Here is a 25752-nt window from a genome sequence, read left to right on the forward strand (position 1 = left end):
CTAACCCCTTTGTATAGCTTTCCCCTAGACAGCGCAGGACTCACCACACTATTCCCTTAACATCATACTTCTATTCTGATTGCCTTTAGGCTGGATTCACACCTATGAAGTATTGTTTAATGCGTTTCCGACTGAAATCAAAGGAAATGTGATGAACATCAATGTGTGTTATGATGCACCATCAATGCAGCAATACAGGTGCTCATTTGAGTTATGATGCATTTTGACAGTCAATGCAAAGTGCATTGTGCATTAAACACAGGAAAATGCATGTTAATGAACAATTACATGTTTCCATTGATTTAAATGGAAAATACATAGGTGTGCATGGGCCCTTAAAAAGGTCAACCAGCCTGTTGCAGAATATTTCTAAACTATGCAGCAGCTATTTAAGTAACATATTACCAATGAGTCTGCCACTGTCCAGTGGAAATTACCAGAATGTCAATCCACCAACAGCCTTGCAATTATAATATTGTTGTTTCATCTGCAGAGTGCAGAAGATCACTATGGGCTCCCAATCTAATCCTTTTGAGGATGCAGTGAAATAAAAACTTAGTTACAGGGCTCATAGAGCCTTCTGTGCTCTGTAGAAACCAAATTGCATAAACCTTGCAGCCCCACAAATCAATATGCATTCTGTTAGGAAAATGCAAGCTTCTGCCTGAGGCTTGTTACACAGGTACACCACAGACTCCCTTTAAGCAGTGGCAGACATTCAAAGCATCTACTACAAGGCACAAGCACAGCCAGGGTTACCAGCAGTGGGGAAATGGCAGTTGTGCTGTTTTGGACCAATACGGACATTGTACATGATCTCAGATTATGGGAGGAGTGGGGACATTGTGCAGGGGTAAGTCCATGTTGGGAGTCTCTGGTTCAGAGGGTTGTGGGCTGGCTTTCCTCTGCTGTAACTTCTCACACAGCTGGTTATAAAGATCCTTAACAGCTTCCCCGCTCTGTTTAGTGATAGAGAGAGAAAATTATCAGTTTATCGATTTCAGTAACACACTACAAAAATAAATGACAGAAGCACAGGAGCTCACAGCAAACGTACTTCCCATTACACTTGTCCCATGGCTGATATAAAAAAAAGCACCATTTAGATTAAAATCATCCTATTATGTACTTTGTGTACGTACTGAATGTAAACTCTCTTATTATGTCCATGTCTCAGTTCAATTCCTTTTACTTGTTAATCCTGCCAGTTCACAGTTCTAATAAGAATTTTTGCATTAAAGTGGTACTAAACACACACTGTTTAACTTAAAATTATCCCTTTTCTTTCTGTTTGTGGATGATGGCACTGTAATTATTTTGAGTAAAAAAAAAAAAAAAAAAAAAACCCAAGTACCTTTTTCCTAATCAATACACAGCTGTCACATGACCCAGCTCTTTACCAGCCTGTCTGCAGGAAAACATATGCAAAAGAAGCTTCTAGTCCTCTGCTGCTGGTCGCATGTTCAAAATGAAAATAAAACAGCCTTTGGAATACAGAGTAAAAAAAAAAATAATAATTCATATAAATAAACTGTTATATATTTGAATTAAAATCGGATTTGTATGACAATTTAGAATTATTTTTTGGCAATAATATGCTACGGGAGGATTTCTGCCAGTCACAGGCCCTCCAGCCTGTGTCTTAGAATAAGAGGGAGGTGAAGTCTCCAGTAATCTACATGTAATATCCCACCCTCATTGTGTTTAGCTAGTTAGTAGGCATGAAGGAGGAAGGAAGGAGTGGGCTGTTATTTACAATTGTGTATATACCCAAATGTGTGACTCTATGGTCACATGGGCTGCTCAGATGTGATAGGGAGGTAATGCTCAGCACAGAAACTCACTGAAAACTCAGCATGTGCAGAGTTGCCACCGCAGCTGCAAAATCCCTAGCTGAACTGGGGACATGGATAGAAGGTGGAGATAGAAAGCAGCAGGATCAACCAGTTTTTTTGTAGACTACAAAAAACAAATCTTATGACCGAGTGCATATGAACAGCATGTAATACAGCAGGGGTCCCCAACCCCTGGACCAGTGCCAGTCCATGGCTTGCTGGGAGACACGCTGCTTGTTGGGGGGTTGGCAGCGGGCAAAGCGAAGCCAGCAGATCTTGAACGGCCACCCTCCGAACACCAGAAGATGCTCCTGACAGTTCTTCTCGGCAATGCTACAAGAGGGAAGTCTGTGGCGGTTCCAGCGATCTTTACACTGGCTCCAGTGTAGAAATCCCACCTGCAGCAGTTCACCACTCCATCCATCCGGCAATTCAGACCCTGGATCTGCACATCCTGTATGAATCCCAACCTGCAGCAGTTCACCATCCCATCCATCCCGCACTTCAGACCCTGAATCCTGCACATCACATGACACCAGGTGTAATCTTGTCCTGGATGGGAGCAAGAATCAGCCAGGGATGATGAAGTGCTGCGAGGGATTGCAAATGATCCAGGCATACCACCAGACCATAGGGTGTTGAACAGTGGATATGCACTTGTTTTCCATACATCATCTGCCCACAAATCGCCTATGTGCTGAGGAGGGGAATGGTAATGTACATCTTCATTAACCCTGGCACGGGATAGCTATGATGCAGGAAGTACCTTGCTCTGTGGGGGCATTAAACACACACACACCCCGGTACCTAATCCGCAGGAAACCTGTGTATGTTTACACATTAGCACAAACAACTGGATTGCTGTTATTGCACCATCCTCACACATGTATGGCAGTACAGCCGACAGGTGACTTTATAAGTGACTACATATTTACAAGGATTGCTGAAGCATCACTAGTTGTTATAGTGGGGCCATTTTCATTCAGGGTCCTGCATTTCAGAAGTTAACTATATACCCCTTTGTATAGAGAGGATGGTCAGATGATAACTGGATCGTCTTGATGGGACAGGAACTTATACTAGTAGTACTTAGTCATTTTTGCTACAAGTCATCATTGAGACTGTGTGATCCTTCATCCCACTCTTAGACCTAGCGCTCCCACCTTGCCCATAGTATTGAGGTGATCTGCCCTTGCTGTATCAAATCTTTTTGACTGTTTATTTCACAGTAAAACTAACTACTACACTATACTGCTGCCGGGTGCCCCCATTCTTTCCCCTCTTTTGAAGGCACTGGGATCCCAGCCTGAACAAGGAGCTAGCCTTTAGCAGTCAGTAGTATTTCATATATCTACTACTAAAGGCTGTGGGGGTGTGCATGTCCCCCAATCCCTGGTGCTGGGGAGGTTTGGGATGGCTATAATACAGCATTTATGATGTGGGTTTGGTAATACTTTAAGGCAGACTAGGCTATCTTGCTGCCATTGAATTCTAGATCGACTCAGTCAAGTTTGGACTATCTGGTACAGTTCCTTCCCTCTTCCAATCCTAATTTTTTTTACAGGAGCAAATATGTTAGAGTTCGTAAAGTACAGGCCCGCCACCCCCACAGGAGGGGGTACAGAACAAAGAGGAGTTCCAGTTACGTAACTACACATAAAGACTCAAAAAACTGTATTTAGAGATTTTATCTCAGAGTCTTAGAGTGCCATTGGGTTGTTTTTGGTGCTTATTTGTTGCAACTACTCTAAATAACGGAATTTTTGTAAAATCTTACCGTAAAATTCCTTTCTCTGAGTCCTCCGACAGTCGCCACCTCCTCAAAGTCATCACTATTGGGTATTGACTTCCGCTCCGCAGGAGTAGCTAGGCATAAGACTTAGTCAAAAGAACAAAAGCATTTAGCATAGACACACCCATGGGGGCTGTCCCACTGGTCAATACCCCCCTGCAGTGATCCCTCCCAACTCAGTTTGGTAGAATAGCAGTAGGTGTACAAGAAAAAACCCCAAAAGAGGGGCGGGGGCTGCGACTGTCGGAGGACTCAGAGAAAGGAATTTTATGGTAAGATTTTACAAAAATTCAGTTTTCTCTTACGTCCTCCGACAGTCGCCGCCTCCTCTAAGTCATCACTATTGGGATGTCCCAAAGCAGTGTAGACATGAGGGGTGGGAGACGCAACTGTAGAAAAAGGCAACGCAGTACCCACATCAGAGAAAGGAACCTTACACGCACAGTAAGAGAACCTTCTGGGCCATAGAAAAGGCTCAACAGGAGCAACAACCCAGGAAAACAAATACCCAGGGGATAAACACCCCAACAGCCAGGGACCCACAAAAAAACAAGGGTCCCCTATGGCACTGCCGCACTAAGAACTTTGCGGCCAAAGGAGGCATCAGCTGATGCCAGAACATAAATCTTATAGTATAGAATTTGAAAAAGGTGTGCACCGACGACCAAGTCGCAGCCTTGCACACCTGGGCCATCGAAGCCTGATGCCGGTAGGCCCAGGACGTACTCATCGATCTGGTAGAGTGCGCCTTAACAGGGAAGGGTGGAACCCGTTCCTTCAAAGCATAGGCCTGTACAATCGTCTGTCTGATCCAATTGGCAATGGTCGCCGCAGACGCAGCCATGCCCTTCCGAGGTCCCTCAGGAAGGACAAAGAGGGAATCTGATTTCCTAAAGGATTCAGTGGACGACAGGTAAACCTTGATCGCCCGGACAACATCCAAGGAATGCAATGCAACCTCCTTGGGATGTTTGGGCTTCGCACAGAGCGAAAGCAACACAATGTCCTCATTGAGGTGAAAATCAGACACCACTTTAGGAAGAAAGGAAGATTTAGGTTGCAAGACCACCTTATCCTTATGAACCACTAGGTAAGGGGAGCAGCAAGACAACGCCGCCAACTCAGACACCCTGCGAGCCGAAGTGATCGCCACTAAAAAGGCAACCTTCTTAGACAGCAGAGGCAACGATATCTCCCGGATGTTTTCAAAGGGAGAACGCTGTAACACGGACAGTCCCATGGAGGTAAAGGCGCCCTCCGGGGAGGGGCCAAATGTCACACACCTTGAATAAAGGTGCGAATTAAGGAATGAGACGCCGCAGGGCGTTGGAAAAGAATAGCCAGTGCAGATACCTGGCCCTTTATCGTGGCCTAGCGCCAGGCGCTGGTCCACACCAGTCTGGAGGAAAGCCAACACTCTCGACACCGAGTATGAGCGTGGGGAGAACCCCCTGGACTCACACCAGGCGAAATAAGCTTTCCAGGTACGGTAATAGATTTTACCAGATGAGGCTTTCCTAGCCTTGATTAGAGTAGGAATGACCTCTGGGGAAGAGACCCCTGTCTCTCAGGACCTGGCTTTCAACAGCCAGGCCGTTAAAGCCAGCGACTGTAAAGCACGATGGAAGATCAGTCCCTGAGACAGTAGATCTTCCCGCATTGGCAGCCGCCAAGGAGGCGCTACTGCCAGGTGAACAACGTCGGTGTACCAGGACCGGAGTGGCCAGTCCGGTGCTACCAGAATCACCAAGTGCGGTTCCGAGGCTAACCTGCGAAGGATCCTGGACAACAACTGAAATCGGAGGAAAGGCATACATCAGACGATACTGATGCCAAGGGACCACCAACGCATCCGAGGTGTCCGCCCACGGATCACGCGTTCTTGCCACTAATCTTTCCACCTTGTAATTTAGCCGAGACGCGAACAGATCCACGTCCGGGGATCCCCACTTCGCACACAGCATTTGGAAGACCTCCGGGTGCATGGACCATTGCCCCTGGTCCAGGGTCTGGCGGCTCAGATAGTCGGCCTGCCAATTTTCCACACCCGGAATGTGAACTGCTGAAATTGCCGGGACATGAGTCTCGGCCCAAGACAGAATGTCGGTCACCTCCCGGGCCGCCCGGGCACTCCTGGTGCCCCCTTGGTGGTTGATGTAAGCCACCGCGGTAGCATTGTCCGTCTGTACCCGAACAGGACAGCCCCGAAGTCGATCCGACCACTGGAAGAGACAGAGCTTGATCGCTCTCAATTCCAATATGTTGATCGGAAGGGAGGATTCCTCCCCCGACCAAGTGCCCTGGGCAGACAGGATGCCCAGGACTCCACCCCAGCCCGACAGGCTGGCATCCGTGGTAATCACCGTCCACAGTAACGGACGGAAGGATTTTCCTTCTGACACAGCCGGGGACTGGAGCCACCACAGAAGATCCATTCTGGTCCGGCGACGCAATGGAGACACTCAGATCCAAGGACTAAGGTAGTCTGTCCCACCTGGCCAGGATCTCCGCTTGAAGAGACCGTGTGAAACTGAGCAAAGGGCATTGCCTCGAAGGCCGATACCATCAACCCTAGGGACCGCATGCAGGCCCTGAGTGACGAGGATGGCTTGTCCCTGAGGGACCTGATCTTGTCCTGTAAGGTCCGGAGCTTGTCCTCCGGCAAAAACACCTTTGCCTGAGCAGAGTCCAGGACCATTCCCAGATAGGGAAGACGAACCGAAGGAGACAAGGTCGACTTCTGTACGTTGATGGTCCATCCGAACTCCTGGAGCGTCTGTACCGTAGTGGACAGATCGCGCAGCAGGTTCTGGCTGGCACTCTATCTTAAGAGGAGATCGTCCAGATATCCCAAGACCGCAATGCCCTGTGCCCTTTGCAGGCCCAGAACAGGCGCCAACACTTTGGAAAAGACTCTTGGAGCCGAAGCGAGACCGAAAGGTAACGCCACAAACTGATAGTGTTCCTCCGCTATTGCGAACCGAAGGTACCTCTGGTGACCCTCGAAAATGGGGATGTGTAGGTACGCATCCTTCAGGTCTATAGAGGCCAGGAATTTCCCTGGACTCAGGGAGGCCACCACCGAGCGGAGAGATTCCATACGGAACTTCCGAACGCGCACGAAGCGGTTCAGCGCTTTCAGTTCCAGAATAGGACGTACCTTGCACTCCTTTCTGGGCACAGTGAACAGATTTGAATAAAACCCAAAAAACCTGTCCCAATGAGGCACCGGGACAATCACCCCCTGGGCAAGAAGATCCTGCACCGCTTGATGCAGGTCCCCCAGACGCCCCGGGGTCAGATGAAGATTTGAGGGAAAAAATCTGTCCGCCGGCTGGGAAAGGAATTCGATCTTGTACCCTGACCGAATGATTTCCTGAACCCACCTGTCCGGAATACGGAGCAGCCAAGGTTGGAGGAAACTGCGCAAACGTCCCCCCACCCCTGAAACGGGTGAGGGCGCCCCTTCAGGCCGAGGTGGATTGACCCGCCGCACTGACATTGCCGGACTTCTGCTTGCCCGCCCAGGGCTTCTTCTGGCTACCTTGGCCCTTGAAGGGCTTGCCCTTGGTTTGATTCTTAAAGGCACGAAAGGACCCTTGATTGGGTCGAGAGGCGGAACCCCGCTTGCCACGAAAGGACTTGTTCTTCGGGTTCTGGGGCAGCATGGTGCTCTTGCCCCCCGTGACGCCTTTTACCAAGGTATCCAACGCCTCACCAAAAAGGTGAGAACCTGCATAGGGAAAATCAGCCACCGTTTTCCGTGATGTCTGGTCAGCCGACCAGCTCTTCAGCCAGATCAGTCGAAGGTTAAGCACCGTGACACTCGACAGGCGTGCAGCCAAAGGGGCCTCATCGCACAAATACATGACTCCCTGGTAAATTTGATCCACCATAGCCAGCGTGGCAGGTGGGGCAGAATCAGACGCGAGGGTGCGTCTAAGCACCTTCGTCCAATCCGCCACCGCCTGAGCCACCAGGACGGACGCGAAAATAGGTTTGAGCAAGGAACCCGCTACCGTGTAGGAATGGCGGGCAAAAGACTCCAACCTCCTGTCCATGGGATCCTTGTTTAACACGGCCACAGTGTGATCGACCTGTGGAGGCACACACCAGCGCGAGTCCGTAGATGGCGCAAAGGGATAAAGCAGTTTAAACCGACTAGGTACCGTGAAAGGACGTTTTAAATTGCGCCACATTTCAATCACAGTGTGATGAAATTCAGCGAGGCAGGGAAAAAACCTGCGCCGACTAGCGGGTCCTGTATGTACCAAATGAAGACACAATGCCCAGAGGACTGGGCTCATCCTCCAAATGTAGTGTTTCTTTCACAGAAGAAATCAACTCATCCATAGTCGCGCGTTCTTCAGGCGACCCAGGGGGAGAATCATCAACCCCCTCCACCTCCGCCTCCCCCTCAGACCCCAGTGGGTCCAGGGACGAGCGAGACCCTGAAAAGGGCACGCCCGCCACAGCAGCCACATCACCATCTGAATCAGAGGAGATAGATAATCTAGGCCTTTTCCTAGCAGCTCGTTCAGCCATCAGCACCTCCATTTTGGACACTAAAGACGCCACTACAGCGGCCAAATCAGGTATAACAGGGGGTACAGTAGGACTGGGGTCCCCCACCAGGGCTGGAGGGAATTTGCTGTCCTGAGATTCCATTGCCCAAGTTACATAAAAAAAAAAGTGCATAAAAAAGTACTGGCCCTTTAAGATCGCTACGGAGTGCGCAGACCACCGCTATATGCACAGTGAACACAGACCCCCAAAAGGAGACAAAACTGAGCCAGGAAGGACAAAACAGAGAGTTATGGAAGAGACAGTCTGCAGAGCCCCTACAGAGTGTTACCACACCGATCGCTGCTTCAGAGGAAAAGGAAGTGAGGTCAGAGGTTGAACTATAAGCTGCAAGACCCAGGGAAAATGGCTGCCCATAGAACTGAATGGGAGGCTTTGGCAAGATGGCCGCCGAACATGTGCTCGGAACGATTGTTCTGCCACACACAAGATGGCGCCAAAACAGCATGCAGTTAACAGCCCACAGTGAAGCCAGACCTGCTTGCCCATACTTAAAATGGCAGACCGCGCGTTTTTTACCCGCTGCGGCCGCCGCACACGCAGTCTGCACCCCCAAAACACCGCAGTGACACAGGGGAAGGGGCCCCCAAAACCACACAGCACCGCAGCGCATGTAAAAGAGACCCCCGCAGGGATTGCATCAGGGAGCCCCACACAGGCACAGACATGGGGAACACACAGCAACACAGGACTGCCACCCCAGACAGAGACCCCACACAGAAAGCACTTACCTGTATCGGATGGCGTGGGGTGCCTCTATGAACGGAAAGCCGCTGTCCTCATCTGACAGGGAGTGCCGTTAGCCAAGAATAGGACACTGCAGCACCGCAGATGTGTCCAGTGAGGTAGCCACCTCACAGGCTGCATCCCTGCTGCGAGCAGGGATGGGTCGTTCATAATGCCAGGACGAACACATGGCTGAACGCTCAATGGCGGGCTGGGGATCCCTCTGACCCTCGGCCCTGGAGAGCCAGGGTGGTCAGTCCGATTCCCAGCTCCGCAAGAATCTATCTTCATCCGAAGATCCGACTAAAACTAAAGCTTAAAAAAAAAGAACAGCTAGTAAAGCAAAGAAAAAACTGACATTTTCAAAGAAAAATCAAAGAAAAAAAAGATTAGAAAGGCTGAAACTGGAGCCCCAGCACAAGGAAGCCTGACTACTCCTGACGCTAGGCAGAGACAAACTGAGTTGGGAGGGATCACTGCAGGGGGGTATTGACCAGTGGGACAGCTCCCATGGGTGTGTCTATGCTAAATGCTTTTGACTAAGTCTTATGCCTAGCTACTCCTGCAGAGCAGAAGTCAATACCCAATAGTGATGCCTTAGAGGAGGCGGCGACTGTCGGAGGACGTAAGAGAAACATTTTTTACAGTTAGTCTACTGCCGACTGGATGTGCTCAGATTTTATGAGTTCATTGCAGTCTACCTGTTGGAAACCAATCCACCTTAAATGGGTTCCCAAGGTCAGGCTAAGTTGCTTCAAATGCGGCTGTACAGCTTTAAAAAGAAGTGGTGTCCAGGCTGTGTAATAGCAGGATTCAAAAAGCTGCAACAGAAGGGCTGTCAAACAGAAGATTCAGCAAGTAATGATCATTCCCTATTCCTAGCTGAAAATGACAAAAGCCCAATGAAAATGACTGCACACAATGAAAAAAAAAAAAAAAAAAAAAAAAAAAAAAAAAGCATCATCTCTATCCCCCAGTGAACTACACATTTCATCAGGTCTTCTCCACCTTTGGCTAAGCAGGTTCATTTAGCTCCTTGCCTTCTTTTGTAAAGATGTGTCACACCTGTCCACAGAACACCTAATAGTGAGAGATTACACAATCCCCTCCCCCTACTCACAGTCTTGGCTGGTTCCAGGGCTTTCTGTAAAGACTCCACTTTGGATGGCGTCACCTTGTGGTGAAGGTGTAGTACTAAGCGGAGTACATGTCGGTGAATGTTCTCCTTCCTGCAAAAGAATCAAAAGTGGTTTATTTATTCTTTTCAGGTGACTTGAATAGGTACCACAAGAAGCACAAAAGCACACTTCCATTTTGTCTAAATCTGTGAGGTATTACTTTAGTATATAAATGAAAAGTATGTTTGCAAGACAAACCAAAACACTATCCAGCACACACTGAGGACACACCCCACTCAACTGGGTGGGTTGTCCCCGCCCAGCTGCTGATTGAGTGGGGTGTGTCCTCAGTGTGCAAACATTTAAATAGTGGCTCATTACTTGGTTGGGCTAGATCTGAGGAAGGGGGTTTGTCCCCCGAAATGCGTAAGCTTTTCCACCATGTGGCAATAGAGGAGTCATCCGTCTCACCCGCTGGAGTAGTTTACTTCATAAGTTTGATTTTATACCTATTTTGTGAGTAGAACACTGTTTTGTGTGTTTTTTTTTTTTTTTAAGTAAATGGTTTTGGTAGTAATGCACTAGGCGTTGGCGCCCTCTTGTGTAGGTTTTTAACAGAAAGTTTGATGTGTCTATCATTTTTACCAGTTTTTTTAATCTTATGATTGCAAATCTTTGAAGGAAATACACACCTTCTGCCTGTAAATAAGAGTATAATAAGAAACCCCGATAGAGGACAGCTGAGAATAAAGTAAATTAGCCAAATAGAAAGTCTGTGTTCCATCTTCAGAATACAACTAGACCAACACTGACAAAGAAAACCACAGGCAGGGAGAGAGTGTGTGTGTGTGTGTGTGTGTGTGTCTCTAGGTCAACTAATAAGAACATTATACTACAAAGACATTATTCACCTGACCTTCACTGGAGACACAACATGCAGAGAGGTTGCCGGCTTACCTTGACGCAACTAGAAAACTGTTAGACAACTTAACAAATAAAAGGTGAAAGTCACATTGAGTGTTGGACCTCAAGCATGGAGAGCCCTGCCAGCTATTATGTCACTTTCTTACAGGTAAACATGGTGTCTCCTGAGTCAGGTTAATGACTTACTGCATATTAAATTTGGAGTAAGAATGAATGCAGATATTATGCAGACTTTGAATAAAAGGTGATAATGACCGCGCTTCAAGTGAATAATATATATATTGAAATTAAATTCAAATTACAAAATTGTGAAGAGTAAAACAAAAAAGTGCACAAAAGTCCCAATTAATTGTTGCAAAAAACAAAATCCCAAATGTATTCCATCTCCTGCAAGACCATCCAAACCAAGAATCACCTGTGAGCTGGTGTGTCCATTCTCCACTGACATTCACATGTGCAAAACACTCACAAGAGGATTTTGACCCCCATTACAGATAGTCAAACTCAGCATTAACAATATTCCCAATTCCATAAACATCCGGAAGGGCCTGTCAATGTAGGTATAGATGCTCGGAGTATGATATACATGTGAAAAAAGAGATAGGCCTCTCATAGCGTATTACATCCAAACAATTTATTAAATCAATTAAAATTGCACTAACAGATGAAAGTTCTCAGGCATTTAAAAAGCCGGGGATGCCGCACTGCGCTCCACCTGCATTCCAAAAAGTGGAAGTGGCGTGTCACGTCTTAGTCCCACCCTAAGCGTTTCATCAGCATGCATCTGACATCATGAGGGGTCACATGTTCGTACACGTCACTTCACATTATTTTTATACACAACCGCTTAACAATGATCCAAATCGGATTCAATCCTTCTGGACTGAATGACATCACATATTGACTAGCTACATAGACTTCCCACATATGGCTTTAATTAGTGCACCTCATATTAGACTAAAAAAAATTAATTATAAAAACTTAGAAGATGTAAATATAATAAAATAATGGGGTTGAAACTAGCTTAAGGACCTCTAGTGGTTAAAATGTGGATTTAAATTGTATATTCAAAATACATACTAAAAAGTATACATAAATCAATAATTTTAAATGAAACAATGTATTTTTCCAGAGTGTAAAATGGTCTAATTAGATGTATCCCTATGGGATGGTTTTTGTATTAGTGGTCGTATGTTATTATATAACCTAACTAACCACAAGATGTCATTGATCTGTCTTTAGCATATAATCCACTAGGGACTTGTTTAGACTGCTATCCGTCTCTATGGGACTTTTTTTGAGTATATGCAATTATACCACTAGATAGCAGTGATTTTGGTCAACCACAAAAAAAAAAAACTAAAAAAAAAAAAAGTGATGTGACATGTACAAACATGTGACCCTCTGATGACGTCAGATGCATGCTGATGAAACGCGTAGGGTGGGACTAAGATGTGACACACCACTTCCGCTTTTTGGAATGCAGTGCGGCGTCCCCTGCTTTTTAAATGCCTGAGAATTCTTATCTGTTGTAAGTGCAATTTTAATTGATTAAATAAAATGTTTGGATGTAATACGCTATGAGAGGCCTATGTCTTTTTCATTTAGAAATCGTACTCCGAGCATCTATACCTACATTGACAGGCCCTTCCGGATGTTTATGATATTATTAATGCTGAGTTTGACTACCTGCAATGGGGGTCAAAATCATCTTGTGAGTGTTTTGCACATGTGAACGTCGGTGGAGAAGGGACACACCAGCTCACGGGTGATTTGGTTTGTTTTGGATGGTCTTGAAGGAGATCAAATACATTTGGGATTTTGTTGTTTGCAACAATTTATTGGGACTTTTGTGCACTTTGTTTTACTCTTCACAATTTTGCATTTTGATTTTAAATTTAAATATATAATTATTATTCACTTTAAGCGTGGTCATGGTCACCTTTTATTAATTTGTTAAGCTTTCGCTTTAGGACGTGCTGCTTTATGTATATAATTTAATCACTAATTTCTTTGGGTAATTTTTGCGCAAATGCAGGGGTATTAATTTTCTTCATTTATCACTTTATTCATTATGAATGCTTTACCACTTCAAGGGCAGCTCAGGATTATACCATGTTAGCAATATCGTCATGTTGTTAGACTGTGCAATTCAATATAGTCATGAAAAAGAAAAAAAAACATGCACAATTCCAATGCAAAGTCGAAACAAAAGGTGGTAAAATGTTTAACGTAATATTAACATCTCCTTGTACCTTCAACAGCTCTCAGGAGCTCAAATGCAGCCCACTGAACAGCCTTCTCCCTCACTTGCTGCACACTTGCGAGCGCGCGCACGCATGCACACGCGTGTGCTTTTGCAGAGCAGCAACCCATGGTCGCAGAAAGCACAAGAGTTGCATCCCCAAAAAGCTGTGTGGGCACCCAACCTGTCCTTAGCAATAACGTTACTGGTTGGAGGGTTCGGTCAGGGAGCTCGCACAGCACAGTCAAAGTGGAGGTTACATGCAAGTTTACAAGTAGCAGACCGACACCACAGTTATAAAAAAATAAAACGTAAGCCTCAAACTACCCCAGGAGCATTCAATATTTTTGTCTCCTCCTGTATCACTTGCATAAGTCAGTTAATATTAACATTTGTAAATACACAAGGATTTACTATTAACTATAAAAGATTCTTACTTTGTATAGGCTATGAGAAAAAATCCATCGAAAATCTGGTTGCAAAATTCTTCTGAACTGAATTCCTCAGAAAGAAGTGTCAAGTTGCTGGTGAACAGATGCAGGAAGATGTCTGTGAAAGCCGTGTCACTAAACGTTTCCTCTGCAATTAAAAAAAGTCCATTCCATCAGTGAACAATGGCTAAAGCAGGAAATTGTAAAGTGACTTTATTTACGGTACTTCAAAAGTTCAGAAAAGTCACCCAAGAGTCAAAACTTTAAAACCCCTTTCCATATTTTAGTGACCTTTAAATAGTTTGGACCAAGCTGGTCCAAAGAAACCATTTACTTCCCTAAAACATGCAGCAGCTGTCAGTGCTGTAGCCTTAGCTACATACAGTATACAGTGCTCTGTTGTGGAAGCGAGACGGAAACTTCCCGCCTCTCTTCTGGAACAAAACCAAGTCAGGCTGAGCGCTGCGCAACCATTTTACAGCAAGCTTTGTTTTGTATGAATGAATACAAAGCTCCCTCTGATCGGCTAAGATAAAGAGCTGGGCGGATAATTTCACAATCTCTGACCCATAAATAATTTGTTTGGGAGACAGCTATTTCAACTTTAAAATGGAGATCAGCGTTGAGGGGTCTAGTTATAAAATAATCATTGGCTGAATGTCAAAAGCATTCATGCGAGCTGGCTGAAATGTCCTAATATTTTTTCTAATAAATGAATCCCCTTATCAGCACCATCTAGGGCCAACATGTGGTATAGCTTTCTGGAAAATGAGAAAATATACACATTTTGGCCAAGAGATGGTTCTGACGATAAAGGAATTCACTTACTAGGAAAAATACGGGGAAATTTCAGCCAGCTTGCATGAATGCTTCCGACATTAAGCCAATAAAGGTTTTATAAAATAAACATCAGATTTTTGGCTAGAATGAGGAATGGTTAAAACCCTTGCCAGATTTATTGGCTTCTTAGTCATATCAGGGAGATTTACCTTAACTTCCAGTCCTAAAGAAACAGCACAAGAAGTGAAAAGAAACCCCCACTCAGATAGTTGTCCTCAAAAAAAAAGAAAAAAGAAAAGGAGACTTGAGTAGAAGATTTCCCTATTACTGTTCTTAATTTTCCCATCATTTTCATTCCCAGTGACAATGGTCACTAGAGCAAAACAGAGGGCAATTCTCACCAGTAAGAAAACAGACAGCAGTGATGACCTGACAGGGGTTCTAACTCATGCAATCACCTAAACAAAAAAATGGACTTTAGATAATTGTTGAATTATTCTATTTGTGTTTTTCTGCAGAATATAAAAGTTGAACTTACTAAGAGCAGGAAGTAGACGAAGCAGCGAGTTCTTATTCCTCTGTTTTGTGATGTGCAGTATATAATACAGTCCTACCTCGCAGGCTATTTTGTTCTCATGCAAAAATCTAAAATGAAACAAAAAAAAATTAAAAAAAGTTTACAAAAGAAGAAATTAAAAATCAAAATCGGACCCATCACCTGAAAATAAAATCCCATAATGAAGCTACTCAAAACAAAAAAAACAAGAAAAAAAAAAAAAAAAAACACTTGAACCCTGTACAGCCGTGCCAATTTCCAAACTGTTTAGCAACGTGCTATGTTACACCCTAAATAGGTGAACAGCAACTGATTGGGGACAGCAAAAAAAAAAAAAAAAAAAAAATCTGTAACCCCTTAATGGCTTCTCTGCCATGTGACCGCTGTAATTGGTTCTCACAGTGGTCACATGACCAGGAGCCTGTCCTATTGGCTCCTGATTGCAAGCCATGCCTGAGAGCTGTTGACAACAGCTCAGTCAGTATGCTGAGAGTGCGAAGTGAGAGCGTTCTTACCACACAACCTCAAGTAGCTATGGACACGTGTACAGTGACTGGGCGTTAAAGTCCACTTTTCTTGCCACCTCATAAGCATTACGCAGTCAGCAAGTACAGCCGTGGCCAAAAGTTTTGAGAATGACACAAATATTAAAATTTGCTGCTTCAGTGTTTATAGATCTTTTTGTCAGATGTTACTATGGTATACCGAAGCATAATTACAAGCATTTCATACTTGTCAAAGGCTTTTACTGACAATGCATAAACATAAATGTCAAAGAGTCAATATTTGCAGTGTTGACTCTTCTTTTTCAAGACCTCTGCAATTCGCCCTGGCATGCGGTCAATCAACTTCTGGGCCACATCCTAACTGACGGCAGCCCTTTCTTGCATAATCAATGCTTGGAGTTTGTCAGGGGTTTTTTTTGTTCACCAGCCTCTTGAGGATTCCCAATAGGATCAAGGTCTGGGGAGTTTCCTGGCCATGGCCCGAAAACGTTGAGGTTTTGTTCCCCAAGCCACTTAGTTTTCACTTTTGCTTTATGGAAAGGTGCTCCATCACTGTTCTTGGATGGTTGGGAGAAGTTGCTCTCAGATGATGTTTTTGTACCATTCTGTATTCATGGCTTTGTTGAGTGAGCCCACTCGTTTGGCTGAGAAGCAACCCCACACATAAATGGTCTCAGGATGCTTACTGTTGACATGACACAGGACTGATGGTAGTGCTCACCTTTTCTTCTCCCGACAAAGGTTTTTTCTGGATGCCCCAAACAATCAGAAAGGGGAATCATCGGAGAAAACGACTTTACCCCAGACCTCAGCAGTCTAATCACTGTACCTTCTGCAGAATATCAGTCTGTCCCCGATGTTTCCTGGAGAGAAATGGCTTCTTTGCTGCCCTTCTTGACACCAGCCAATCCTCCAAAAAGTCTTCTCCTCACTGTGCATGCAGATGTACTCATGCCTGCCTGCTGCCATTTCTGAGCAAGCTCTGCACTGGTGCTGTCCTGATCCCACAGCTGAACCCACTGTAGGAGACGGTCCTGGCGCTTGTTGGACTTTATTGGGTGCTCTAAAGCCTTCTTCACAAATGTAGTGGAAAAGTTTTTTTATGGAATTAAATTAATTTTCATGGTAAAGAGGGACTTTGCAATCATCTGATCACTCTTCATAACATTCTGGCGTATATGCAAATTGCCATCATTAAAACTGATATGTGTGTCATTCTCAAAACTTTTGGTCACGGCTGTACAAAATGGACAAACAACAGTCAAACACATACGCATCAGTATCCATAGATAAAGTGGTTCTAAAGGCCTAAGGTTTTTTTTACCCTAATGCATTCTATGCATTAAGATGAAAAACCTTCTGGGTGCAGCTTACCTGAGTTCCATTTTGATCCAGCAAAGAGCATGAGAGCAACGGTTTCCCCGGGTCTCTCTCTCTCTTCAATCAGCCATTGGCTCCTGCTGCTGTCAATCAGAGCCAGGGAGCCAATGAGGACAGAGTGAGGCAGAGCTGTGCTCGCTGTGTGAATGAACGGGACCAGGACCGCCGGTTGAGGACCCAAAAAGAAGAGGATCGGGGTTGCTCTGTGCAAAACCATTACACAGAGCAAGCGAGTTTAACGTTTGTTATAAAAAAAATAAATAAATAAAAAATACTTCCTTTAGAATCACTTTAAATTACATTTTGAGATATTAGTAATAAAGCCATGTGTGCATCCCTATGGTTTTGCTATGAACCCCAATCGAAATTCCAGATCCAGCAACTTACATAGTTACTGGTTTGTAAATAAATTCATATTTAAATTTTCAGGATACCACAGAATTAAAAAGTTCCACATTAAAATGTATTTTAAAGGCAATATTTTATTTTTGCATAGAGTGAAAGGTTAGAACCTCTTAAGTTTTTACTGCCGTTTGTGTCCTTTCAATCTAGATTTACCCTATTAGTCCTGGTGACCAGTCACGGAAACAGAGTAATCCTAGGCCGCAGACTTGTCACGAGAGCAAGAAGTGAGGGAAAATAGTTTTGGTGACAACTGTCTAAGATGTGAATTCCTCTCCCAGTGGGGAATTTTCTGTCTCCAGTACAGGAAAGTAAAAGGAGATCTATGCTGCAGGACACAGACAACAAAAAAATAACTTGACAGATTCGGAATCAAAACTTTCCATATTTTGTACAAAACTAACACACCTGGTAAAGACGTCCGGTAGAGTATTGGGATACGTAATTGGCACTTTCTCCTCTGCTGGTAACTTGTTTTCCACATTGAAAGTGTGGTCATCGACCACCAAGGACATCAATAGAGGAAGAAATTTAGTAATCACTTCTGCTTCCTATTAAAAAAAATTAGATGCGCTTATTAAACACTGCAAAATCATATTCTTGTTGTGTTCGTTGGAGGATACAGATTATTTTTGGGGTATACATCCCCTCTATCGAAAAAGGGGACACCAAGTTAAGTTGCTCTCCCATTATAAGTTAAAACTTTTTTCCACCAAAGAGTTTATAAGTAGGTTATTACCATTGACTTCTATGAAGGAATCGCCATTTACAGTGCATCCAGAAAGTATTCACAGCTCTTCACTTTTTCCACATTTTGTTGTTATGTTACAGTCTTATTCCAAATTGGATTAAATTCCTAATTTTCCTCAAAATTCTACAAACAATACCCCATAATGACAATGTGAAAGAAGTTTGTTTGAAATCTTTCCAATTTTTATAAAAATAATAAAATCATAATGTACATAAGTATTCACAGACTTTGCCATGACACTCAAAATTGAGCTCTGGAGCATCCTGTTTCCACTGATCATCCTTGAGATATTTCTACAACTTGATTGGAGTCCACCTGTGGTTAATTCAGTTGACTGGACATAATTTGGAAAGGCACACACCTGTCTATATAAGGTCCCACGGTTAACAGTGCATGTCAGAGCACAAACCAAGCCATAAAGTCCAAGGAAATATCTGTAGACCTCTGAGACAGGATTGTATCAAGGCACAGATCTGGGGAAGGGTACAGAAAAAGTTCTTCAGCATTGAAGGTCCCAATGAGCACAGTGGCCTCCATCATCCATAAATGGAAGAAGTTTGGAAACACCAGGACTCTTCCTAGAGTGGGCCGCCGGGCCAAACTGAGTGATCGGGGGAGAAGGTCCTTAGTCAGGGAGGTGACCAAGAACCTGATGGTCACTCTGACAGAGATCCAGCATTTCTCTGTGGAGAGAGGAGGATGACCTTCCAGAAGAACAACCATCTCTGCAGCACTCCACCAATCAGGCCTGTATGGTTGAGTGGCCAGACGAAAGCCAGTCCTTAGTAAAAGGCACACGACAACCCACCTGAAGGACTTAGACCATGAGAAACAAAATTCTCTGGTCTGATGAAACAAAGACTGAAACCTTTGGCCTGAATGGCAAGCGTCATGTCTGGAGGAAACCAGGCACTGCTCATCACCTGGCCAATACCATCCCTACAGTGAAGCATGGTGGTGGCTGCATCATACTATGGGGATGTTTTTCAGCGGCAGAGACTAGTCAAGATCGAGGGAAAGATGAATGCAGCAATATACAGAGACATCCTTGATGACAACCTGCTCCAGACTGCTCTGGACCTCAGACTGGGGCAAAGGTTCATCTTCCAAAAGGTCAACGACCCTAAGCACACAGCCAAGATAATAAAGGAGAAGCTATGGGACAACTCTGTTAATGTCCTTGAGTGGCCCAGCCAGAGCCCAGAATTGAACATCTGTGGAGAGATCTGAAAATGGCTGTGCACCGACACTATCCATTCAACCTGATGGAGCTTGAGAGGTCCTGCAAAGAAGAATGGGGGAAACTGCTCAAAAATAGGTGTGCCAAGCTTGTATTATTATACTCAAAAAGACTTGAGGCTGTAATTGGTGCCAAAGGTGCTTCAACAATGTATTGAGCAAAGGCTGTGAATACTTATTTACATAGGATTTTTTTTGCTTATTAATTTTTAATAAACTTGCAAAGATTTCAAACAAATAAACTTCTTTCACATTGTCAATATGGGGTATTGTTTGTAGAATTTTGAGGAAAATAAGGAATTTAATCCATTTTGGAATAAGGTTGTAACATAACAAAACGTGGAAAAAGTTTAGGCTTGTGAATACTTTCCAGATGCACTGTAAGACTTAGAATAAAAAAAAAAAAAAAAAAAAAAAAAAAATGATGTTTTACTTTGTAAGTGGTGCATTTTTTTCTCTTATGAAAATGTGTTGCACATTCATTATTTTGGTAGCCAAGGGTGTTGAGTCTATATTGGTTTATAGTGAATGAAAGGAAGTGGGGGGGGGCCTAAATGTTTGTAGTTGGCCTTTACAGACCTTACAGTGCTTTTTAACACCTGGAAATTATACATAACCGCAATCATTGAGCTAATAAAGCTCTGAAAGAGCTGCAAGTGATAAAAGCAGAATGGTTGTTTAGTTTACAGTGAAGAAAATCTCCAATCCGTGAAGGTTATCGTTAAAGACATTCCCTCTCACCCCATCCACTGATACATTCTGTGCGACCCTTTTTTCCCCTCTCTATGTGACAGGGCAATTAACTACTAAAGCACAAGCACTGAATCCTGAGAGGACAGGGACAGGGTCACAAGATCACTCATACTTCAAAGCACCAGGTATTTTTGAGGGCCTTTAAAGTTTCATCCCAACTAAACATTTTTTTTTCCAACTTGAAGGTGTTATTGCTAAATATGTCTCTCCTAAAGAGTAAGGCCCCTTTCCGATCTGGGCCGCTTGTCAGTTTTTCAGGCAGACCTGATTGGATGCCCCATGCAGCCCTATGGAGCGGCGGATGTCAGTGGAGACCTCTCCGCTGACACCTGCTGCTATCCGATCCCATCCTGTCTGTGAAATCCAGACGGATGGAAACCCTATTTTCCATCTGCTGGAGGATCGGATCGGATGAAAACGAACAGGCGGTCCATTTTCATCCGATCTCCCAAAGAGAGCGGGGATGTGACAACTCTGTTTCTGTAAAGTAAGCGGAGACGGAGCTGTCATCCGTCTGCACAGCGGGGATCGGCGGATCGATCCCCGCTGAGCAAAATGGACTCCGTCGGGCGCACCGTCCGTGTGAAAGGAGCCTTACTCCACTTTTGTTAGAAAAAAACAAAAACAAAAAAACATTCCCTCTGTGTATTCTATGTAGAAGCAGGAATTTTAACAAACTTAGCAACAGATTCCTACCTGTTTTTGCTCTGAAGAACTTGTGTTCTTTGTTAGACCATGTCTCCCATTTTTAAAAGGAAGCAACTAAAACTTTTTAATCAGCAGATGCACTTTGAGTGTTCTGATGAGAAGAGTTGCTGTGTCTGCATTCCTGAAGTGATTAAAGTTTTAAAAGGAGAAGTATAACCAAAGCTATTTTTTCTATACTTATCCTGCAATCACAGGAGTGCAGTGTATTTTGCACTCACTGAAGACTGAAAACTGAGCAGGTCTTTGATGGCTCAATTCACAGTCTTAGTAGCTGAGCAGGACAGATGCAGCATCGAACCGAGGCTTCATTCACCTAGGATAGTATACATTTTTTAAAACCCATACTTGCTCCTCTTTTTCCTAAAGGCAAAAAACACAACGACAGTTCTCTTGGCTGAAAAAAACGCTCATATAGAGCATTTTTGTATGTAGTTTAGACGCTGAGCTCAAAATATGTCTGTAATTGTTCTAATGTGCATGCACACATAGAATAACACTAAGCTGCTTTTACAGGCAATACACAAAACTCCTGTAGAAGCAATAATTTTTAAGCCAGTGTGCATGGAGCCTTACAGTTTATCATTCAATTCTGAGTGTACAATTTATAACATTTTAGTGTGGGTCACCATAGTTGAAACCTACCAGTTTGGGCTCTTTAAACACTTGACTATCTATCATATCCCAAGCGCCGTGTCCCAGAGACAACATCCTCAGAAGAAGCAGCAGCTCAGGGCTATCCTAAAGAAAGAAAACAAAAAAAAAAAAAAAAAAAAGGTAATTTTTCAAAACAAAGATTTTCTCGGCAATCTCCCTCTACAGGGACGGCACTGGCTGAGCATACAGTACTGTGCAAACATTTAAGGCAGGTGTGAAGAAATGTTGTAAAGTAAGAATGCTTTCAAAAATATGTTTCAATTGTTTAGGTTTATCAATTCTAAAGGCCCGTACACACGTAGCGATTGTCGGCCGTAAATATTCGGCCAAAGTCCGATCGGCCGATTGTCGGCTTGTTAGTATGATGCTTCCGACAACTGACTGCGACTTTTCGGCCGAACAGAATCTGGTGTGCATGCTTTAAAATTTTTGTTGGCCAACACCAGAACGGCCGATTGTTCGCCAGTCAGTACAGAATTTGGCCGACAAACAGCAGATGAGCAAGACTGGGCATGCTCAGAGAAGAAAAAACACACGGAAAGTTAACCATCACATGACATCACTTCTGCAGTCGGCTGTTGTTGGCCGACAAAATTCATGTGCAGTCTTTAGCACTTTTCAACCGACAGGACAGCACCGGACAAAAGACGGCCGATCGTTCGGCCGACAATCGCTACGCGTGTACGTGGCTTTACACTTGCACAAAGCCAGGGATTTTGAAGGATTAGAGCCAGGTGTCTGATTAACCAATTATACCAAGCAGGGGCGAATGATCATCTATTTCACATATAGTCAAGCATATTTATTAACTGAATGAAAAAACAGCTGTGTAGGCAGCTTAAAACTGGGCGAGGAACAACCAAACTCTGCTACTAAGATGAGGTTGTGAAAGACCGTTTCATGTCACAGGTCATACACCATGGCAGGACTGAACAATGCAACAAGGCACAGGGTAGTTAGTTCTACTCCATCAGTAAGGTCTTTCTCAGGTAAAGATTTCAAAGCAGACTGGGTTTTTAAGATGTGTGAAAGTGGCCTTAGGTTGATTTACTAAAAATGGAGAGTGCAAAATCCGGTGCAGCTCTGCATAGAAACCAATCAGCTTCCAGTTTTGTTTGTCAAAGCTTAATTGAACAAGCTGAATTTAGAAGTGGATTGGCTACCATACACAGCTGCAGCAGATTTTGCTCTCTCCAGTTTTAGTAAACCAACCCCATTATTTAGTACAGTTGCTTTGTGGGGTTCTCTGGTACTCACCCTTGGGAGGGACTCTTGGCTAATTAGTTCCTGAAGGTTTCGAATGGTGCTAAGCGCTAAAGTGTTGATTGCAAAAGGGTCACAAAGGATCATGGAAAGGTCCCTGTAATGCACAGAGCAGAGTTAGTTTCCCTGACAGGCTCCCATAGAAGACTTTAGGGAATATTAAGTGGAATCTAATGTGTAATGTGGTGGGACAGAGTAGAAGATAGAGAAGCAAACATAATGTAACTGCACACTTCTGTTCCAATCTGTTTTGTCTAAAGGGCCCACATTAATCATTCCTTTGGATCCTACCGCAGCATCTCCTAGACTGTTTGGCAGAGAATTCTATATAGGCTTTTATGGCACACACAGAAGCCACAGTTATTACAGGGTCTCAAGGTAGATGAAATTGTGTACGATCTTTATGATGAATAGGATGAAGTTGCTGGCTCCCGTTTGTCTACATCTCATCTTGGGACAAAAGCCTTTTCCCAAAGCATGGCATGACACCACCTGCTGGCCAAAATAGGAAATAAGTGTACTTTTAGTTTCACCTTAAAGCGGTAGTATACCATTTTTTGTGACTTTTAACTACAGGTAAGCTTATAATAAGGCTTACCTGTAGGTATAATTAATATCTCCTAAACCGGCACGGTTTAGGAGATATTTGCACTGCATGCAGCCGCTAACGCGAGCAGCGCATGCGCTCTGAAGGTCCGGCGGACCTTCAGAGTTTCCTTGCCGGGAAGTGCTGGAAAATGACGCGCGCGGGAGTGACGTCATCGCGGCTCCGGCCACTCACAGCGCCGGAGCCGCCGAACCCGGAAGAGACGCCGAGGGATCATGTCAGCTCCCACAGCGGTGTCCGGGGGTCCGTGTCGGGGCTTCGTTCTAAGGTAAGTATTTCATAATGAGCTAGTATGCGATGCATACTAGCTCATTATGCCTTTGTCTTGCAGGGTTTTTTTTTTTAGTATACTACCGCTTTAAGACAAAACTGTATGCGGCTCAGTGAGCAGAAACAGTTCTTGTGCCAAAAGGATACCCAACAGTCCCTTTGTGGCACCTTGGTACTTTGTTATTCCTGGTGCTGTTATTTATTACATCAACCTGTTATCTGTATCTGCCATCCTGTATTTTATCATCCTGTTGTAGCTCTGCCTGAAAGCCTCCTGCCCTTGAAATAATTCACAGCTGAAAACTGAAAATCAGTTTTAAGTCACCTAATTATTATACTCAAAAATAATGCTGGATCAGACACAAAAACAATTGGGATGGTACTCTTTCACTGTTATAAGTTTATGGGGATTCTACTTTAAACATCATAAGTCTCTTACCCCAGCACCTGTTCTTGCCCTTTCTTCACTCCATCCAAGAATCCCTGAAGTTCCCGTGCTCTCTTTGCATCCACAAACTTCTCTCGGATACAGGCGTCCAAGCACCAAGTAAACTAGAAACAAATTAAATGGCTTACACCGAATTGAAGGAACCTCTAATCATTTGCATTTTAAATCCAACCACACACCATGTAGCACAAGACACCTGCACTACAATAATACTTCTAGTCACACGACAGGATGTTTTTGTTGCAAAGTGACATCCCCCCGTGGGGAAGTCAGCCATCCAACACACGTGGAAGTGGCAGATGCTGGAGGTTCTTCAGATGGTATAGCTCTGCAAAAGAGCATTGACTGGAATTAGGAGTGATGGGGCAGAAATGATAAATCTTATCTTTCAGGCTGCTTCTGTTTTTTAGTGACAGTCACGTTAAGGTTAATGTATACAAGTACCAGGATCTGCCCAACATATATTTGGGTTGACTCACTAAAGGCAAGTAGACTGTGCACTTTGCAAAGTGCAGTTGCTCCAGATCTTTGTAAATGAGGTAAAGCTTCACTTTGCAATAAATATCCAAATCACATGCAAGGGGAAAAAAAAAGAAAACAGCATTTTTACTTGCACATGATTGGATGATGTTAGTCAGCAGAGCTTCAGTTCATTTACTAAGCTCTGGAGCAACTGCAGTCACTTTGCAAAGTGCACACTCAATTTCCCTTTAGTAAATCGATCCCATAAAATATTCAATGTGTGTTGAGCTGGCCATACACTGATCAAAATCCTGACAGTTCAGCAAAAGCCAAATTTTGCTAAGCGCCTGGCCATTCCCACTTGATAGAAGTTGATCGTTTGATCGACATCTGTTGAAAGGACATGTTGGAAAAACTTTCTCAACCAGAATAAAAGTGCTTCTATTCGAATACAAAGTCCCAGGTGGGTGGAATGTCTCCATCCACCTTATTTGTGTGGATGGAGGAATCAGTTTTTTCTACCATTCAGCCCACTGTGTATTGTTAGTAAATACATACAGTAAGTCCATAAAGGCAGCCATACTCATTGCATATGTAGGTTCCACTTTCTAAAATTTACACATTACATATGCAGGCTGTGCTTCCTGTTTAGTAGTGCTGCAAGATACTTCTGCTGTACTGTTTACATAAGTCAAGTCTTACATAGCAGTCCTTAAATGAAGCTGCTATTAACTCTTATATGAGACTATCTAGGCTCTGTGTATGACAATACTGAAAAGACATGCACACACACACACGCATGCTTATTAGATACCTTAAGCCCTTCACGCAGACAGAACGCAAATATGCGGCCTCAGCTTCAGTGGGTTGTACTGGGGTGATGCCTGCAGCTACAGACATTACCCTGGTACTGCTGTTTAGAGTCAACGGTCAGCTTTCTTGTAATGACAACCGATGTGGCTCAGCAGCCACTCAATTGTCATTACAAGGAGTGGGAGTGGGAGGGGACGCCCCCCCACCTCCCCTCCTGCGGCACGCCCGAGCCTCCCGTCTACACGGGAGACCCGAGCGACCAGCCAGCACGTCCACCGGCTAAACAAAGGCCCGAACAAAGACGGATTCGGCTCTGACTGGGTCCAGGTGTAAAAACTCATGACATCACTTCTGGGTACTGGAGCCTTAAAGGCCCCAGATTTAAAAAAGAAAAAAAAATGTTTACATTCCTTGTGACAGCAATAAAAGTGATCAAAATTTTTTTTAATGAACAGCGTAAAAAAAAAAAAAATGTAAAGCGCCCATCCCTCCGTACTTATAGCAC

At 44.1% G+C, this 25752-nt stretch overlaps 1 protein-coding gene across 1 annotated transcript in view; it reads right to left on the reverse strand.

Moving 5' to 3' along the window:
- Positions 1 to 285: 285 nt before the first annotated feature.
- NELFB (negative elongation factor complex member B) overlaps positions 286 to 25752 on the reverse strand; it is a 31410-nt gene continuing 5943 nt past the window's right edge. The window contains exons 6-13 of the mRNA XM_082263444.1: positions 23964 to 24076; positions 22642 to 22744; positions 21373 to 21468; positions 17688 to 17830; positions 14974 to 15080; positions 13662 to 13803; positions 10058 to 10166; positions 286 to 959 (exon numbers count right to left, since the gene is read on the reverse strand). Coding sequence (XP_082119570.1) covers positions 819 to 959; positions 10058 to 10166; positions 13662 to 13803; positions 14974 to 15080; positions 17688 to 17830; positions 21373 to 21468; positions 22642 to 22744; positions 23964 to 24076 — 954 coding nt within the window. The 3' untranslated portion in view covers positions 286 to 818. The remainder of the gene's footprint in view (positions 960 to 10057; positions 10167 to 13661; positions 13804 to 14973; positions 15081 to 17687; positions 17831 to 21372; positions 21469 to 22641; positions 22745 to 23963; positions 24077 to 25752) is intronic.

The sequence above is a fragment of the Pelophylax lessonae genome (assembly GCF_965119305.1).
Source record: "Pelophylax lessonae genome assembly, chromosome: 7".
NCBI classification, from domain to species: domain Eukaryota; kingdom Metazoa; phylum Chordata; class Amphibia; order Anura; family Ranidae; genus Pelophylax; species Pelophylax lessonae.